Raw genomic sequence first — 18,441 nt, 5'->3', positions numbered from 1 at the left:
TTACTCCTACCGGGAAGTGAATCCCCTCTTTAATACCTGCTTTGTGCCACACCATCCCCCAGGCTGGAGCAGGAAGGGGGTGACTGGCAGATGGGTTGTAGGCTACACGGACCAGGTTGCTGAGGCTGTACCATCGGTAGTCTTTATCACGGCCAGAACTGGTCATCTAGAGGAAGGGGATGGGGAATGGACCCCAATAGACCCACGTCTCAGTCAGAAACGTGGAAATCTTCGGGGTTTTTTGCACCAATTTCCAACCTTCCACTTCCAACCCCCATTAAGACCTGTCCACTCGACCTGCTAAATAAATAGGGAATCTGCCCTCTTTCTCTATGGCCATCCCCTTTTTACCTCACACGTATCCCAATTTGTAATCCCATATTACATCATGACGCTCAGGGCATGAGAAATGTGCATTTCTTTATTTTGATAAATCACATGAAATCTAGTCGGAGTCCCCTCCACTCACTGCCAGGGTTGGCAGGAACTCTAATGTTGGTCATTTACCAGGAGCCTCCCCCTGTCCCTGGGGCTAGTCACAGTTCCACGAGGCTCAGGCCATCCTGAGAAGAAGACACACAAATCACCACGACAGCTTCCCGGAGCCCAAGCCAGGGGGGCACTTGGTGGCCCCAGGGCCCCTACACCATGCTTAGTGGGGAGCTCCCAAAGTCTGCGCAGGTTGGGTGGTGTTTATGCCATTTCTCCAGGCACCCCTGTAACCCATCCCTCAGAGGCCCCACAATCCAGCTCCCCAGTTCCCTGACCTTTCTACACACACACACACACACACACACACACCCGCCGCCATTTCCCAAGTCAGGCCACTCTACCTTCTCATCCATCAAAACACCTATGCTTTATTCCCCTCTCCTCTGAAAGCCGGTCACTTTAAATCCTCAGTGGGCTTAGACCTGACTCTTGGAGGGCATCTTACACTCCCACCAGCAATGTATGAGGCTTCCAATTTCTCCCCATTCTTGTCAACCTTGTTATCGTCCTTTTTTTCTTGTTTTTAGTAGAGCAGTGATGTCTTTGCTTATTGCAAATCCACCATTTTTTCTTGCACGCCCAATAGATAACGTAAGGACTACGTGTTGAGCGGATGTATAGGAATCCAGGAAACAGCGGGTTTGGGCAGGAGGAGGAACTCAGTTTGGTACGTGTCGAGGGGGAGACACCTGTGGGACAGCCACAGACGGGGGTCTAGGAGAATTCTGGATATAGTGGTCTCCGCCTTGGACAGGGGTCTGGAATGAAAGCAGAGATGGGCACCTCACTGAAATTTAGATCTCACCAGCCCTGGGAAGATATGTGAGTTCACAAGGGAGGGTGCAGGGGCAATGGGTAAAGAGTCAATACATGTTGAAGTTTTGTGATGGGAGTTCATTACACTATTTTCTCAGCTTCCATGTGTGTTTGAAATTTTCCATATTTCCAAACTAGTTATTTATTTTTTTAAATGTTTGTTTTATTTTTGAGAGAGACTGAGAGCGGGGAGGGGCAGAGAGAGGGTGACAAAGAATCCCAAGCAGGCTCCACATTGTCAGAACAGAGCCCAAGGCGGGGCTCGAACTCGCAAACTGTGAGATCGTGACCCGAGCCGAGATGAAGAGTCGGACGCTTAACCGGCTGAGCCAGGTACCCAGGTGCCCCCAAAATAATTGTTTAAAAGCCCCATTGCACTAGCCATAAAGAGGTCACCGGTGAACTTGACAAGTGCAGAATCTGTGGAGTAGAGGAGACAGGAGCCTGATTCTAGAAAATGAGGGAAGAAAAAGGAGAGAAATGGAGTGTTTTCACACCTGATGCATGACTCACTGACATCCCAGTTAGCACTCACCGAGCATATATACCCCAATCTGAGAAACGAGACGATTATGGGTGAGAGTCATTAATTACTTTATAGTTGCTGGTGCCTCCCACACAGGGACCATTCTCAGCGAGGCCCAGCAACAAGCCAAGAGCTCTTCCTCAAAAGGAAGAAAATTGCTCACCAAGGAGTGCCCAGATTGGCTCCTAAATCCTAGATGCTCCATTGTGGTTCTTCCGTCAGGGTTGGCCATGAGCTCAAACGTCACCCTCAACCACTGCAGACACCTGAATCCCTTTGGGGTCATCGGTGCTATGGGAAGAGCTGCCTGCCCTTCGGCCTGGACCACCTGGAACCCTTCACTTGCTCTGGGCTCCTCTCAAAGCAGAGAGCCTCACAGGCTGCTCAGGACATGCATCAGAGCAGCATACCTAACTGCGATGTAGATTGCCTCCCCTATACACAGAAGCCCAACAAGGGTCCTTTCTTACTGCTACCAAGGGGACAAGAGCACAGCAAGTTCTTTCACTTGGCAGGATGTGATGGTTAATTATATGTGTCAGCCGACGGGGCCACAGGATGCCAGGATCCTTGGTCACACACGATTCTGGGTGTGTCTGTGAGGGATGAGGTTAACAATTGAATCCATGGACTGAGCAAAGCAGATCGCCTCCCTGATGCGGGTGGGCCTCATCTAATCCATCGAAGGCTTGAACAGAACAAAAGGCCGAGTGAAGGAGAATTTGCTCTCTGCCTGTCTTCGAGCTGGGGCATCGGTCTTCTCCTGCCTCCCGACTAGAACTTACACCATCAGCTCGCTTTCTTCTCAGGCCTTCGAACTTGGACTGGAACTACATCACTGACTTTTCTAGATCTGCAGGTTGCCAACTCCAGGTCTTGGGCAGATCTCCATAACTGTGTGAGCCAACTCCTTATAACAAATCTCCTTATATCTATATCTATCTATATACATGTATATCTATATCATGCATATCTGTATCTTCTATTAATTCTTGTTTCTTTGGAGAATCCTAATACCAATCCTGACCACTGAACACCCAGAAACTTCCTCAGGTGGCAGGCCTCTATGTTCATATGGGATTTATCTCCCACACTCAGCATATTTGTATCTTATCAATGCATCTAAAGTACTTGCTACTTTCCACCCTCCAAATCCTAGGAACACGTTGTCCTCGATGCAGTGGACAAGTATGATGCCCTGTAATTTGAGAGGATGATCAAACCCATTGATTGGAATATTACTCGGCAATCAAAAAGAATGAAATCTTGCCATTTGCAACAATGCGGATGGAACTAGAGGGTATTATGCTAAGCGAAATAAGTCAGTCATAGAGAGATATCGTACGATTTCACTCGTATGTGGAATTTAAGAAACAAAACAGATGAACACAGGGGAAGGGAAGCTAAAGTAAGATAAAAGCAGAGAGGGAGGCAAACCATAAGAGACTCTTAAATACAGAGAACAAACTGAGGGTTGCTGGAGGGATACTGGGGGGATGGGCTAAATGGGTGACGGGCATTAGGGAGGGCACCTGGGGAGAGCACTGGGTGTTGTCCCTAAGTAATGGATCACTAAATTCTACTCCTAAAATCATTACTACACTATACGTTAACTAACTTGGATTTAAATTAAAAAAAGAAAGAGAGAAAAAAATTCTTCTGGGGTACCTGGGTGGCTTAGTCGGTTAAGCACCCACGGATTCAAACCCCGTAGGTTCAAGCCCGGCATCGGGCTCTGCGCTGACAGCCCGGAGCCTGTTTGGGATTTTCTCTCCCTCTCTCTGCCCACCCCCCCCGCTCGCGCTCTCTCCCTCTCTTCTCTCAAAAGCAAGAAGTACACTTTTAAGAAATAAAAAATGAAAAAAAGGCTTCTGTCAGGTAAAAAAAAAATATCCCCATGGACTAACTCGTAGCAGAGAACCAGCAACTTCACAGGCTTCAAGAGAAGTTGCGAGAAGAGAAGTTCCAAGAGCGGTCTGTACTGCTCTCTCTCCGCCAAGAGAAAGCACACTGCTTCCGCCATTCTCCATACAGGCAGAGGAAAGAAGTTACTTGCCGATACATAGTTTCACATCAAGTGGCTTAAAACTTGCACATTTGCTCCCACAACAAAAGCCACGCCTAGAATAGCGACTGCAAGGGGCATCCTCATCCGAGTAAGCCCGTGATCACTCCCTGTCATTCTCAGAGACCTGTGCCTTCTGCACAGGCCAGAGAGGTGAGCTACGCGGCCCGCGGTAGAAGCCACCCCTGCAGCTCTCAGGTCTTTGAGGAGGGCACGAATTTCTGTGATTCTTTCAGAGCTGAACCACTCTTCCGGTTTATTGACTGGTAAGAAGGTGAAGTTCCAGGGGCTTCCACTTGTCCCCTTCTACTGTAATGGCCCTCATCCCGTAGGCCTGGAGAGTTACGTGTGAATTCCACCTGTAAATTTCAACTATACACCCTGAAACTGAGGAAATCATTTCAGGATGAGTCCAGGGTCTCAGGCCTGGGGCGCAGCATGCCTGGACTCAGGTCAAAACTCCAATTATCACCTGATCTGCCGGAGCCTCTGCACAGTGGTTCTCTGTGTCCTCGGAAATTAGCATTAAATAGACTCAAGGTCTGCTAATCCCTGAAAAGTCTGTGTATTTTCCCTTCACAGAGCACAGTTCTCTGGCAAATGGCCCAGGAAAGATTTGCAGTATGCGTCTGGGGTGCTATTGAAGGGTTTGCTCCGAAGTGTACTGGCCTCTCTTCCATTCAAGGGGCTTTGGGTGAGGGAACTGAGGTTCTCTTTCATAGTGGCTCAAGTGGGGCTTCCATTGCCCAACATGGAAGGTTTTGTTCGCTTATTGCTTTGCTGTTTCTGTTATACAGATTAAGGAGGGTTTAGAGGCTGCCTGTTGGTCCTATTTGGTCTTTGAACAATTAGCCTCTGCTAAAGATAAAGATAAAGATGTAAGTTAAACCATTCTGATTACCACCTGATGTCTGATGTCCCAGGCCAAGTGCTGCCGTGTGTGCTCTGCTCCTCCGGGATCCCAGCACTTCCACTAAAATTATAGAGCCCATTTCTGTGGCAGCCTCTTCCACTGGCATCCCTAGCCTGCAGAGAACGAGTAGTACATCCTGTCTCAAAGACATTCCTATCACTAATGGAGTTCGCAATATCTTGGTGAAGGGAGTTTCCTGGAGGTTCTAGAAAAGGAAGTTGGGGAGGGTGGAACTTGGCTAGGGGGCAGGTGAGTGGGTCACGCAGGGTAAATCCACCTCAATATTCCTCCCTCCCTTAGTGTCCGGGTTCTTTCCCCTATTTTAAAGCAAGAAAGTCCTGGCATTTCAACATCAATGAGGCATAGTTCATAGTTCCCTATTGAATCCGAGGTTCGGTCAACCCAAAAGCTAAGCCAACAATGAAAACCGCCCCTCACTGCGCAAAGTGGCACACTAAATCTAGGATCTCAGGTCAATGTATCCTGTGTTATAAATAAATTCGGGGGCACCTGAGTGGTTCAGTCGGTTGGGCATCCAACTGGACTTCGGCTCAGGTCATATCACGGTTCGTGGGTTCAAGCCTTGGGTCCGGCTCTGTGCTGACAGTGCGGAGCCTGCTCGGGATTCTTGCTCTCCCTCTCTCTCTGCCCCTCCCACCAAATAAATAACCACACACATGCATACATAAATACATAAATAAACAAACAAATTTAGGCCAATGAAATTATGTTCCTCTCTCTGTGGACTAGCACCCACAGTAAACATTCCCATGTTTTCCAGATTTTGTGCTAATGTAAATTAGCAAAACCTTGTGATTCTTTTGATGTGTATGCTTCCTCCTTCCAGATCTGACTCCGGAACTAGCGCCCCCGAGTCAGGCAAGCACAGAACTCCAGTTCTGGGACTGGAAACAATGGGAGTGAGGCATGAAGAGAACCAGCCACCCCCCGGGTGGTGGATTGAAAACATGCCCACGCCATTTTGCTGCTCCTTCCATCGAGAGATGGAGTCTATTCCTTGCCCCTGGAATCTCAGCACACCTCATGACTTGCTTCGACCAACAGAATGTGATGGAGGTGACATGATGCGAGTTGCAGAACCCAGGCCCCAGGGCCTCAGCTCCTGCCTTCATCTTCTCAGAAGCTTCAGGTCACCATGCCAGGGAAAAGCCGGGATGCAGGACCACAGGTCAGGTCAGGTCTGACAGGCTCCAGTGCCTCTGCTGCTAAGCACCAGAGCACCCACTGCACAATTTCTTTGAGTGAGCATTTATTAGGCACCTGCTGTGTCCCAGGCCTTGTGCTAGGTATGGGGTGTGGCAGGACACAGGCAGACCAGGGCCTGCTCTCAAGATCTCAGCTGGGGTACTCTTCCATGGATGCAGGGTAACGAGCTCCGTGCTGCAGGGACTGGGGTTAAGATTACATGGAAACCCACTGGTGACTACCCACTATGAACTGTAGAGTGCGGCACTCATGCCTGTCCACTTCTCTCCTCCACAGCCAGGATGCTTGGATTCCCATATAGGCCAGTCCCCGTCATTGACCTGCTGGGTGGCCTTGGGCTGGCCACTCCCCCTCTCATCTGTAACGTGGGACAGTAATAGCTACCCCTCAGGTAAGCGCTGAGGATTAAATGAGATCAGACACAGCGGTGCCAGGCCCCGAGTCGGTGCCCAGTAGAGAGTTCATCCCCACCTTCCCGCACTTGCACTACATCCAGGACCCTCACAATCCAGCAGTCATCATCATCATCTCTGCGGCTTTAGCAAGCAGCATGGTGGGAATAATAGGACAGCCCTCCAATGGCCTCCAGGCAACAGGAAAGCTCCACACAGGGCAGGATGGGCCATTGGTGGCACTGACCTGGTGTCTGACCCCGAACCCAACCTTGACCTGACTACCTCTGCCTCCTGCCCTGTCACCTTCCACATTAGCAAGTCCACCTTTCTTGATGAGGAGGGAGCTCAGACCTCTCACCACCCTCCCCACATGTGCCCAGATGGCCGCAGGTGACCTCAGGGCCCCCTTTGGGTCATCTGGGTGGCCCCCACCCCCAGGCCTGGCTTCTTTCACTGTGAGCTCCCCTCTGGTGGGGCACTCCCACCTGCTGAGGGCGCTATTGCAGGCTGAACTTTGGGTCCAGGAGGCCTGGGTTCTTGTGCAGGCTCTGCCCATCTCTGAGCCACACTAGTATGATTAGGAGGACTTCCCACCTAACTGGGCCGTCATGGGGAAGATGTGGGATGACATGTATAGACTATGAGCAGGCTATGCACCTTCAGTATTAGAATCTGGCCAGTTCCTCTCCGGCCCTTCCCACATGGCATGGAGGGAGAACTAGCCAACGTTCTAGAAGCAGTTCCCAGCTCAGCCCCACTGGCTGTGCTGTGGGGCCTCAGGCAGGTTATTTAACCTCCCTTGGCCTTGGTGATCTCACCACTAAAACAGAGAGAATTCCTACTTAGCCAAGCTGCTAAGAGGTTTGGATAAAATTATATCCAAATGTGGATAATTTGGATAAAATTATATCCATGTCCATAGCACGGGACACCAAGAGACTGACATGGTGTTTTGCACAAACGTGGTGTTAGAAGCAAAACGCAAAGGTAGTACCAGCTGATATTTAAATTATTATTCTGATTAAAAAAAAAAAAGAATACCTACTCACCCTTCAAGGCAGCCCACATGTCACCTCCTCCTGGGAGCCCTCTGTATCTCCCTTGGCAGTCACGGCTTCCCCCTCTGTACTCCCACAGCCCTTTTACCCTTCTAGCGCAGCTGCTTCACTTCCTAACTCAGCAAATATATTTTCAGTGTCTTATGTGGGGATGATGCTGAATCCAGGTGGAGGACATACAGTGATTAACAAAATGTGGCCCCTACTTTCATGGGGCTTCCATTCTAATAGTGGGGACAGCCAGTGAATGTGTCAATAGGTGGAAAATTTCACAGCATTAAGGAGTCAGTAAAAAGAGAAAACACAGGGGCGCCTGGGTGGCGCAGTCGGTTAAGCGTCCGACTTCAGCCAGGTCACGATCTCGCGGTCCGGGAGTTCGAGCCCCGCGTCGGGCTCTGGGCTGATGGCTCAGAGCCTGGAGCCTGTTTCCGATTCTGTGTCTCCCTCTCTCTCTGCCCCTCCCCCGTTCATGCTCTGTCTCTCTCTGTCCCAAAAATAAAAATAAAAACGTTGAAAAAAAAAAAATTAAAAAAAAAAAAAAAGAGAGAGAAAACACAGTATAGACACCGAGGCAGGGGAATTGCTACTTACATTCAAGCTGAGTTCCGGATGACAAAAAAAAAAAAAAAAAGTACCCTTGACAAAGAACCGCTTGTCAGGCGGAAAGAAGAGCTAGTGCAAAGACCCTGAGGCAGGGAACGAGTACAGCAAGTCTGGAACAGAATGACCCAGGGGACTGGAACACAGTGAGGAGTGAGCATGCTTGTCACTATAGGCTTCCACTTCCGGATGAAGCCCCTGAGGGCAGACATCTGATTTACCGGGTCCACCGCACAGGACAGACCCAGAGCTCTGGCAGCGGTACTCTAAATGCTGTTTTGGTACTAACAGGAGTCAATCAGCTGGCCTTTCTGCAGCCTCATTCACATCATGGAAGACTCCAACTGGGTTGCCCAGCCAGGCAGGGGCTCCCCTCCCTGGACCAACAACCCCCAGGGCAAAGTTGGTGGAAGAGGGAAGCCAGAGAGGCGCCCGGAGAGAGGAAGTGACCTGCCCGAGACTACACTGCCAGCAAGCAGCGTCGAATCCAGTTTCCTCTGCCCCACTCACCCTCTCTCCTCCTGAGCTATGGGGTCAAGAGCCCCAAGGACCGTGTGAGGAGGGCTGTGTCAGGTCCCTCCTCCTTTCCTGCTGCACACCCAAATGGGACAAGGATCCCACAAGCTCCTTCCTGCCAAAGTCCAGGCCCAGTCAGGCAGCCTATCTAACCTGGCTATGGATGAGATCAGTTTGAAAAGCTAGGAAACTGAAGACTGGAGAGCCAAAGTTCCAGCGTAGAATGCCCCGGGCTCCAGGTCCAGCACTGTCACCCCAGCCCCAAAGCCACCTCTCCAGGGCGGCCAAAGCCAAAACCATTTCCCGAGTCGGCATGTAGGGGGCCTGCGGTTATCTGCCAGCATTTCAGCACCATATTGCTACGGGCCCTGGCTTAACACAAGGAGCCCTTGTCTCCCGGGAAAAATGACATGGGAATCTCTGATCCAGCCACCCTCCATGCTCCAACAAAACTTCACTGGAAAAGTTTTATTGAAAAAAAAAATTGTACAAATAAGTTCTTGATGTGACAGCAACAAAGGCTCATTTTCCCCCTTCCCTCCCCATCTTTGAAAATCTACAAACGGAGAAAAAAAGTTCATCCCCATGATGCCTGACCAGAATCCGCCCATGAGCCCCCACCCCCACCCCATGAGCTATTTCCCGATCCCACCCCCCTCAACTGGGGCCAGGGCCATCATGGGAGTACTTGTCCCAGGGGGTGCAGCACCTCATTTTATAGTTGAGGGAAGTTGGGAGAGGATTGGAATAGAGCTGGAGAGAGGGCTGAGGTGATGGTCGGGTCAGGGAAAGAGGGCCCCCGTTCCACGGGGCCTGGGCTGAGCCCCCACTAGCTCGATTCCGTCTCACAGATGAGAAAGCACTTGGCTATAAATATGAACACTGATTGAGGCAGGCTTAAACCCAGGGCTCTGAGGGCAGGACATGACTACTGCCCAGGTCCCACAGAATGTGGGGTCCCTGGGGTTCCTGGGCTCAGCATCATGGTATCTGGGAGCCCACGTCCAAGCAGATGGCTGGGAAGTCTGCTCAGACACACAGGAAGCCTGCTCTGTTTGCCCACCCCTACCCCATGGACTATCCAAGGTCAGTACCTCAACTCCCTCCCTCCCATAGCACCCATGTGTCTCAGGAGCCTTCGGCTGCCTCCTGCCATCCCACGACCCTGGGGCCCTACAGCTCGTCTCGCATCTTGTCACCCTTGGGCCGAACCAGGCGCCCAATGAACAGCAGTGAGCCACTCTGGGTGTCTCGAACCAGGAAGATGAAGGGGTGGTCAGCATAGAAGAGCTTGGGGCTTCGCAGCTCCTCGCGCCCATAGATGTCCTGGTCAAAGGGGTTGCCCTCTGTGTCCCACTCGAAGGCAGTGGCGTGGAACACACTGGCCAAGTACAGGTCCTTCTTGCCCGACATGCGTGATAAATCTGCCTTGTTCTTGTCGATGGCCTCAGTCAGACCCAGCCCGGCCAGGTGTTTCTGCGGGATGAGGCAGGTGCCAGGTGAGGCCACGAGATGGGCAAGGCTCCTAGACCCGCACCCTCCACCCTCACCACCCATCACCTCCTACCCTGTTCCTCAGAGCAGAGATTACCACCTCCCCGTCACCTCCTGTATGCCAGACATGATGTAGGCACTTCGAACCACTGCTTTCTTAACTCTCACGACAACCCTGCAAGAACCTCTAATTGCCACATAACAGATAAGGACACGGAGACTCGGGGGAAAGGCAGAATTTATCCCCAGTCCTGCTGAGCAATCTTGATCAGTGCTTCTCAAAGCACGGGTCACGGACTGCCAGTACGGGCACCACCTGGGAGCTTATATGGAACACACGTCTCCTGACGCCCTCTCTCCCAGAGCCCCCTATCAGAATCTCTGGGAGAGGACCCAGGAAGCTTCTTTAACAAAATCTCTAGGTAATTCTTGGCACGCTCAAATGTAAGGAAGACTACTCTAAGGATAGCTATGACCATATAATCCTGGGGCTTTAAAACCTGTCCAGGGTGCTTTCTGCCTGGGAATTGCTTCAAAATAATCTGATGGGGGTGGGGCACCTGGCTGGTTAGGCTGAGTGTCCAACTTTGGCTCAGGTCATGATCTCATGGTTTGTGAGTTCAAGCCCCACATCGGGCTCTCTGTTGTCAGCACAGAGCCTGCTTCGGATCCTCTGTCTGCCTCTATTTCTACCCCTCTCCCCATCATGCTCTCTCCCCCTCTCTCTCAAAACTAAACAAACAATTAACAGAAAATAATCTGTTGGGGGAGAAATAGCTGTGTATCGATGACTCCTTATCGGTCACGAGCTGCTGATGATTGAAGCTGGGTGATGGATACAAGAGAGTTCATTACACTGATCAAGTTTTAATGTATACGTGATACATCTTTTTTTAAATGTTTGTTTATTTTTGAGAGACTGCAAGCAGGGGAGGGGCAGAGAGAGGGGGACAGAGGATCCGAAGCGGGCTTTGCGCTGACAGCAGTGAACCCAATGTGGGACCTGAACTCACAAACCATGAGATCATGACCTGAGCCGAAGTGGGACGCTCAACCAACTGAGCCACCCAGGCGCCCCAATATATGTTTTTACATATTCCCAAAGTACAAAATTAAAACGCACCCCCACAAACATGCACCCCACTCCCAACACACACACTTGCCATGGCTCTGCAGAGCCGCCGGAAGCCACGTACAAGCGCTTTCGTATGTCAACTGTGCTTGTGCTGTGGCCTTACCCCTTAGCATACCTCTCCCAGCACTTTATTCGACGGTCTCGCTGAACAGCCGGCACCCTCGATGGTGTCTCAATGGCCACCCCCATCCCTGTAGAATGCTTTAACCACCCCGTTTTCCAGGAAGCCTTCCTTATCCCCCACGACCGGAGCCTGGTCGCCCTGTGGCTCAGTGAGGAAGACGCTGCAGAGAAGGACTACTGGCCGAGTCACCAGCAGCCTCCGGGCCCAGGTTTCTGCAGGACAGGCCACCTCCCTGGTGAGGCCAAATAGGCACTTGAGCTGGGGTCCTGAGGGTCAGGGGGTCCTGAGACAGGTGTTCTAGGCCCAGCGACTCCAGTCCCAATGACCTTACACAAGTCACACACGTCAAATTTCTCAACTCCATGTACCCCATGGACTTGTGTGTCCACCCAGGGTTCCAGGAAGACACGGGAGAAAAAAAGGGAGGATGGCGTCAGGGCAGCCACGGCAGAAGGAAAAGCTGGGGAAGAACCTGGACGGGTCCAGGACGTGGTGATGGCTCCTCTCTGGACACCTCAGCATGATCCACAGCACAGGCCACGCAAGGGCCACTAGTCCGTGGTCTGGAGCCGAAGCCCCATTTCATCACAAGCTTTCTCTCCACAGTGTCAGCAGTGAATCTGAATCAATCCCGTGAGTGAGAAGCTTACCAAGGAGCCATTTCTGGCATCCAAGGCACGAATGAGATAAAAGTTTTCCCTTTTGAGTAGGTTAAAAAAAAAAAAAAAAAAATCTCTCCCGACTGACAAAAAGGCCACCTTGAATTTTCACCCTGAGGACTCATCACAGCTCTACCACTCACTAACCAAGGTGACCTCAGCCTCCCCTCAAGCCACTGGCCAACACCCAGGGCGGTCATGAGGAGAAGATAACGTTGAATGCGTGGGTTCAGTTTCCAGCCACCCCGAGTGCCTCACTGCTGACAGCCATTGTTCGTCTTACTGCTGCATGGAGGACGACCTTTCGGCTGGAACAGTCTAGAACTGGGGGCACCTCAGGCTCAGAGGCAGTACGGTACGGGACTAGGGCACAGCTTGGTGCCAGATGTCTGAGTTACCGTCTATGTGACTGTGGGCAAGTTGTTTAACCTTCCTGAGCCTCGGTTTCCTCATCTCTAAGAAGCTCATTAGTCCTACCTAATGAAGTTGTTTCGAGGATTAAAAGGTTAACATCTACGAAGTGCTCTGAAGAGTGTCTGGCATACAGCAGGCGCTCTATCGCATTTAACTACGGATGTCACCATTATGTTCCCAAAGGCAGGTCCCAGGCCTCTCCCCGCAGCAGCGCCCAGTACTACCTGGACACCCACGGAGGCTCAGGACAGACCGGCTGAGCTGACGAATGGGTGCCCCAAGCACCCCTCTCCTCCAGGCCCTGCAGACCCCAAGTTGGGCCATCCCTCACCTGCAGGTCGTGGGTCACCTCCACCACACCCTTGGGCAGGGAGATGGCGACAGCCTTCTTCTGCATCTTCCCCATCCAGATCTTCAGCTGCTCCTTGGTCAGCAGCTTCTCAAGGCGCTCGAGGGGCTCCACGTGGTGCGGCATGAGGATGATGAGGCTGGAGAGCTTGTGCGCCAGGGGCATCTCCACAATCTGCAGCTTCTCCTTCTCGTCATCGTAGTAGTTGTAGAGGCCTGGGAGGAGAGCCGAGAGGGCACTGGGCACGCAGGGCTGGGGGCGGCCTAGGCCCCGAGCGCCCTCACCCCCCCACCTCGGCCCCCGGCTCCGCAGGTCACCCACCTGTGCGGTGCATCATGGTAACACCCACAGTATAGGATCGGGTCACCATGAAGCCTCGGTTGTCCACCATCTTGTGGTGAAACCTCTCATCCCAATGCGCTGGAGTGGGAAGCAGAACGCAAGGTCAGAAACAGACGGCCCCCACTCAGAACACAGCCCCCCAACTGCACACCCTGGATCTCTCTCTGCCACAGGCTTCCGTTCTAGTCTTTGGGGCTCACCTTCCCCCCCACCCCAGCGCCCAGTCCACAGAGTACATGCTCCCCGCTTTGGGGGACACGGGCGTTGGCCCCGCGACATGCTGCCTGAAGCTATGAGGAACAGCTCTCTACAGTCAGGGTCCAGCTGATTCCACCGGACAGAGAACTCTTTCAGGAGGACCCTCGGCTCAGCCACCGCCACGTCCGCCCTCTGCCCTGGCACCTGTCGGGCACTTGGGCAACACGTGCCGAGCTGGCTCCCCACCCCAGCTGCTGAGGGCTCTGTGCCCGGCCGCCCCACCCCTCTGGACTCACGCTTGAAGAACATGGCATTGACCAGCAGGGCACCGTCCGTGCGCTCCACGTCCTTGGTGACCTCGGGCAGCTTGCCGTCGGTGGTTTGCGCCGCCCATTCATTGATGGACTGCAGGGCGCTGCGCTTGTCGCGGAAGTTGATCTTGGAGTGCTCGCAGTTGTAGTGCTGCTTGCTGCTGCGCACGAAGTCCTCTGCGAAGCTCACCGAGCTGGGCCCGTACAGGCGGCTGCCCAGCTTCCAGGTCACGTTGCGCGCCGTGCTGTTGCTGAGCGCTCGCAGCAGCTCGCCCAGGCCCGCGTGCACCTCCTCGTCCCGCAGCTGCTCCGCGCTCAGCACCGCCTTGGCCTGGGAGGCCGTGGCCGCCTTGCCTCCCAGCGACACGAGCCCCAGGGACGAGGCCACCACCACGGGCGACAGCAGGATGTTCTCCACCGCCTGGTCCTTGGCCATGGCCTGGTACAGGCTGAAGGCCAGGCCGGCGCTGCGCTCGGCCAGCGTGGCCGCTTTGGGGCTCAGCTTCTCTGCCGTGCCCGGTGCTGCAGCAGCCGCGGGCTTCTTCACCTCGGCGGCCAGAGCCACGGCCAGGAGGCAGCAGGCGCCGATGAGCGCGAGGAGGCGCATGGCTGGGAGGCGGGTTGTACGCACCACGGGGGACCTGTGAGAGCTGGAGAGAGGGTGGCCCTGAAACCCTAGATGTTCTTCCCCAGGAACCATCCCCAGCCTTCTGGCAGCCACCAAGTCCCCTGCAGATGGGATCAAGAGAGCTCAGAGTTCCGGGGAACCCAGACCTAACTCAAGAGTTGCCCAGATCAGAGGTCTCAGTCTGCCCAGTCTCTCTGAGGCCTTCTTTGAGCTCCTAATCCGGAGCAGGGTTTCTAGCAAGGCAACAGCTCCACCCTATTGATTTCTTACACAGAACTTACAACAGTCAGTCTTGTGTGTTTATTATACGTGATCTCCATCCCTAAGTAGTCTATGAACTCCGAGTGGACAAGAAATCGAGCCAGTCTGGTTATCCTCTACATCTCCAGTGCCTAGCACACAATGGGCCTCAACTGTTCCTCAATGAACAAAAATCAGGGCCACTTGGGCAGACTTAGGATCTTCATTTTGTATACAGATTAGCTCTGATCTCATATGACCCCGGAACCCTTTTCCAGTGGAAAAATGTGGCGGATGAACTGAGGGTCTGCATGAAGCTCAGGTGCCTGGACAAAGGATGTCCTGTTGGGACAGGATGAAGGACTGCCCCTCCCTCTGTGCCTTTTACCCTGCCCTGGGATGTTAATGAGTCATCCACTGGCTCACTCACTAAATGGGGGAACCCAGATGCTAAACTCTGCAGCCCAAGGGTGACCTTGAGTGTGTGTCCACTCCTCTCTCAGCTTCAGTCTCCATTTGCCAAGCCATAAAGGTCTAGGTCTCCACGCCCCAGGCCTCTATCCTAGCAGGGACATGCCTGTCCATCTGTCCACAGTCCCGAGAATGGATGGGAAATCCCCAGGACAAAAGTGGGGTGGGGGGTAGGTTTCCTGAGAGGAAGGATACTGAAGGAGGAGTAAGTCACAGTTGAATGGAGCAATGACACCCCCTCCCGTTCACCAGAGGCTAACCAGAAGCGTGTTCACAGGAAGCTGGGTCCACCTCAGATTCCATTCTGCCCTCCAATCTGACAGAGCCTGGCTATCACACAGGCCCTCCGCTCTGTGGTTTCAGGGTTCTCCTCAGGATCCCTTCCAAACCACAGCAATAGCATTGGTCCCCAAAACAAGCCTCACTCTCCTCCCGGGGCCTCCAATCAGGACAGTCTCTCCACATGGGATACTTCCCTGTTACTTTCAGGCAAGATGGATAGGGGGAAGGGAAGGGTTGGTAGGAACTCTGGTGGAGGCTGGGGTCCCACTGCTCCAGCGGATCCCATCCTGGGGTCCTTAAGGACCTCCAAATTGAGAATCCTAGCAGAGGACCCTCAGGACTTCGGCCTGCCTGCAAGAGCACTGGGTCTCTGGAAAGACTCCACTGCTGTAGCCATCCTGTGAACCGAGGCAGGTCCCCCCTCTCTGGGCGGCCACCTCTCGGAAGGTGCAGCGTAAAGGGGGAAGCAAAGGACGCGTGGAGAAAGCGGTGGGGGGGGGGGGGGGCGCAAGGCCCAAGAGAGACCTGTACCCTAGAGCGCAGACAAGAGGGGGGATCTCAGGGCCCACCTTCCTCCCAGCCCTAGCTCCTTCCCCATCAGGCCTGGGGCCTCAAAAGCAGAAAGACCGAAGAATTACTTCACACAAAAGGATGCCTAAGAGAGTAAAATGGGGCACTACTGATTATTCTGCCTGGACAACAGGCATTTGGTCACTCAACTCGAAGGCCACCTCTAGTCCATATAGCTGATGCCAGAGCACAGACGCGGGGGGTGGGGAAAAGGCCACTAGTATCCCACTGGGAGAGAGTCAAGGAGCCCAGCTCCCAGCCCTGCCACGTGGCAGACACCATCTTGACAGCCCCCACCCCCAGCCAACCAGAACCTCAAAGGGCTGGGAGGGGCTTTCCAAGAAAGCTCCAAATGACTAGTTTGGGATTCCTCAGGCAGCCACGCAGCCGCGCTCCTGCTCCTCCTGCTCGAGCTCCCGCTCTAGGTGACGTGGCAGGCTGGAAACTGAATTATCTCCATCCGCCGCCGGCAGAGAGGGGCTTCCAGCCTGGGAAGCAGGAGGCCTGGGTGCAGGTCCCAGGGGGTGGCCCGGAGCCTCCTTGAATCTGCACAGGGTCTCTGCAGGGAAGTGCAGGGAGATGTGTGGCTGCGGAGAAGGGCCGCCCTTAACGTTGACCCAGCAGCAGCAACAGAGGGAGGCAAGTCACTGCAAGCAAGCCAGCTTCCCACAGCCCAGCCCGCGTTGCCACAGAGAAATCCCAGCCCTGAGGCTGAGGTTAGACGACTTTACAGTCCCACAAAGAAAACTGTTCGATCAGAGAGCCAAGGGCTGTGCCCACAGCTAGCCAGACTAAGTTGAGACTGGATTCTGGGTTTTTGTAAGTAAGAGGGAAGAGAAGCAAATGCTAGGGGTCACCAGAGAGGATCTCAAACACTTTGAGGGAGTCTAAAGTACCTGGAAACTGCCTCAGGGGGAGGTCAGTGCCTGCCTTTTTCATTCTGAAAGAAAACAGAAGAATGAGGAGGATGGGCTAGGGCAGAGCTGGAGCGGTGGTGAGGCGGGGCCTGGAAGGCCCAACCCCAACATGGGACCCCATCTACACTGCCCCTGGCACAAAGGAAGGCACAGCTAGTCCCAGCTCCACAGGGACCTCACTGTACAGCGGGAGCCACTGAGGCCAGAGTGGAGCAGGGAGCCACCCCAGGTCCCACAGGATCAGTGGGGGGGGCAGGCCTCCCAGTGCAGGGCTTCCTCCTCCTGGGAAGCACCCGCAGAGCCCCCGGAGGAAGCCTGGATGTGGTATCCTGTTACACAGTGAGGTTAAAACAAAACAAAACAAAACCATTTCTGCTGGGAATTCCGGTGACCAGAAACAAAAGGACTGGATCCAGAGGCCTCAGGAGGGGGGGATGGGCAGGTGAACCTTCTGAAGACAGGAGGGTGTGGTGCCAGCCAGAGGCTTCCAGGGAACCAAGGCCCCCAGTTTCCCTCCAGCCTCCTTCCCCTCCATCCGGGCCCTACAGCCCAGAGGGACCTGCCGGAAACGGAGAAGAGGAGGGGCAGGGCCTCCTGGCCATGCTGGAAGTGGTTTCATTCTTCCTCCACTCTGGCCGCCTCAGGAATGTCCCTAGGCTGGGGGCAGGGAACCCTGGCCTTTGGAAGTAGCCTTAACCCTGCAGCCACTCCAAGAACCAGGTGGCAGTGGACAGAGTTGAGAGTGGGCGACTCAAAGCCTTCTAATCAGCTAACCCTTCCCTCTTGGGTGGGGGGATATGGAGCCTGCTGATTCCTCACCCCCTTCCCAAGGGAGGTGGGGGACACTGGTCAAGCTGCTCCTTTAGCTGCCAACATGGACACATGCAGGCTGCTGATCAGAAATGGAGCCACCGTTCGTGGCTTCTCTTCCCAAACGGTGGGGATCCCAAGAACCCCTCCCAGGAAAAGCCAAGACTACTTCATCTCCTTTCCTACCACCCTGCTTTCAGGAGGCGCAGATGCCCCCCTGCCGGTCAGGAGGCTGGTCCACCTACCTCCGCCGGCCCCCGGGCCTCAGCCCTAGAGGTGGAGGCGCCCCGAACTGCAAAGCTGGCCTGGCCTCCCACCCCTGCTGGAGAGGCCCCCAGACCCTACCTCCTCCCTTCTGGTTCCTGCACAAGGCAGTCTCAGCATCCTGGCTCCCAGCCCCACTGTTTCCTCCCTGCCGTCAGCACCCCTGCCCCAAACTCCCATGGAAGCCTGCACTTTTTCCGAGCCTCTGAGCGCCCCGACTCCCCACCCTTGCCCTGATCTCGCCCTAATCCTACAGGTTCACTCAGCCGCCCCAGGCTCCCGACCCCGAACGCCCCAGCTGCTCCCTAAGGGCCAAGGACTCCGGTTTGCGGGCTCTGGGTTGGCCCCCAATCCCTCCCGGCGGCCTCCCGCCCTCTCTCACTCTCCGGGGCACCCCCAAAGCGCCCGCCGCCGCACGCAGACCGGCCCCCTCCCTCACCTGGGCTGGGTGGGCTGGCGCCGGACAGTCGTCCCACTCAAGCCGCGGACGGATTCCACTCTCCGCCGCTCCCGGCTCCCCAGATCTATATATGGCGTTCCCCTCCTCCCGCCCGTCCCGAGAAACTTCTGGAAAGTTGGAAACGCTTCCGGAGGGCGCCCCTGCTCAGCCAAAAAAAAAAAAAAA

At 54.1% G+C, this 18,441-nt stretch overlaps 1 protein-coding gene across 2 annotated transcripts; it reads right to left on the bottom strand.

Annotated features, from left to right (window-relative positions):
- Window positions 1-9,061: 9,061 nt before the first annotated feature.
- Window positions 9,062-18,369, bottom strand: SERPINH1 (serpin family H member 1). Of its 2 annotated transcripts, XM_040489392.1 has the most exons (6): window positions 18,256-18,368; window positions 16,722-16,765; window positions 13,620-14,284; window positions 13,105-13,203; window positions 12,766-12,998; window positions 9,782-10,084 (listed from the first exon to the last, which is right to left on the bottom strand). In XM_040489392.1, the coding sequence occupies exons 3-6, from the start codon at window positions 14,239-14,241 to the stop codon at window positions 9,782-9,784; spliced, it is 1,257 nt and encodes a 418-aa protein (XP_040345326.1). In that variant the 5' UTR covers window positions 14,242-14,284; window positions 16,722-16,765; window positions 18,256-18,368. The 2 variants fall into 2 exon arrangements, with proteins under 2 accessions (XP_040345325.1, XP_040345326.1); XM_040489391.1 differs by lacking the exon at window positions 16,722-16,765 and having other exon boundaries at window positions 9,062-10,084; window positions 18,256-18,369.
- Window positions 18,370-18,441: the final 72 nt, after the last annotated feature.

This window comes from Herpailurus yagouaroundi, unplaced genomic scaffold, assembly GCF_014898765.1.
Source record: "Herpailurus yagouaroundi ecotype Mexico unplaced genomic scaffold, PumYag 180, whole genome shotgun sequence".
Taxonomy (NCBI): domain Eukaryota; kingdom Metazoa; phylum Chordata; class Mammalia; order Carnivora; family Felidae; genus Herpailurus; species Herpailurus yagouaroundi.
The sequence above is the reverse complement of the archived record's forward strand: the minus strand, read 5'-3'. Positions and strand labels throughout refer to the sequence as shown.

Excerpts from the sequence above, each read along its gene's own strand:
- SERPINH1 (XM_040489391.1), bottom strand. The coding sequence starts at position 14,241 with ATGCGCCTCCTCGCGCTCATCGGCGCCTGCTGCCTCCTGGCCGTGGCT. Across the intron at positions 13,204-13,619 it reads CAATGCCATGTTCTTCAAGC|CGCATTGGGATGAGAGGTTT; the intron begins GTGAGTCCAGAG and ends TTCCCACTCCAG. Across the intron at positions 10,085-12,765 it reads AGGTGACCCACGACCTGCAG|AAACACCTGGCCGGGCTGGG; the intron begins GTGAGGGATGGC and ends CTCATCCCGCAG.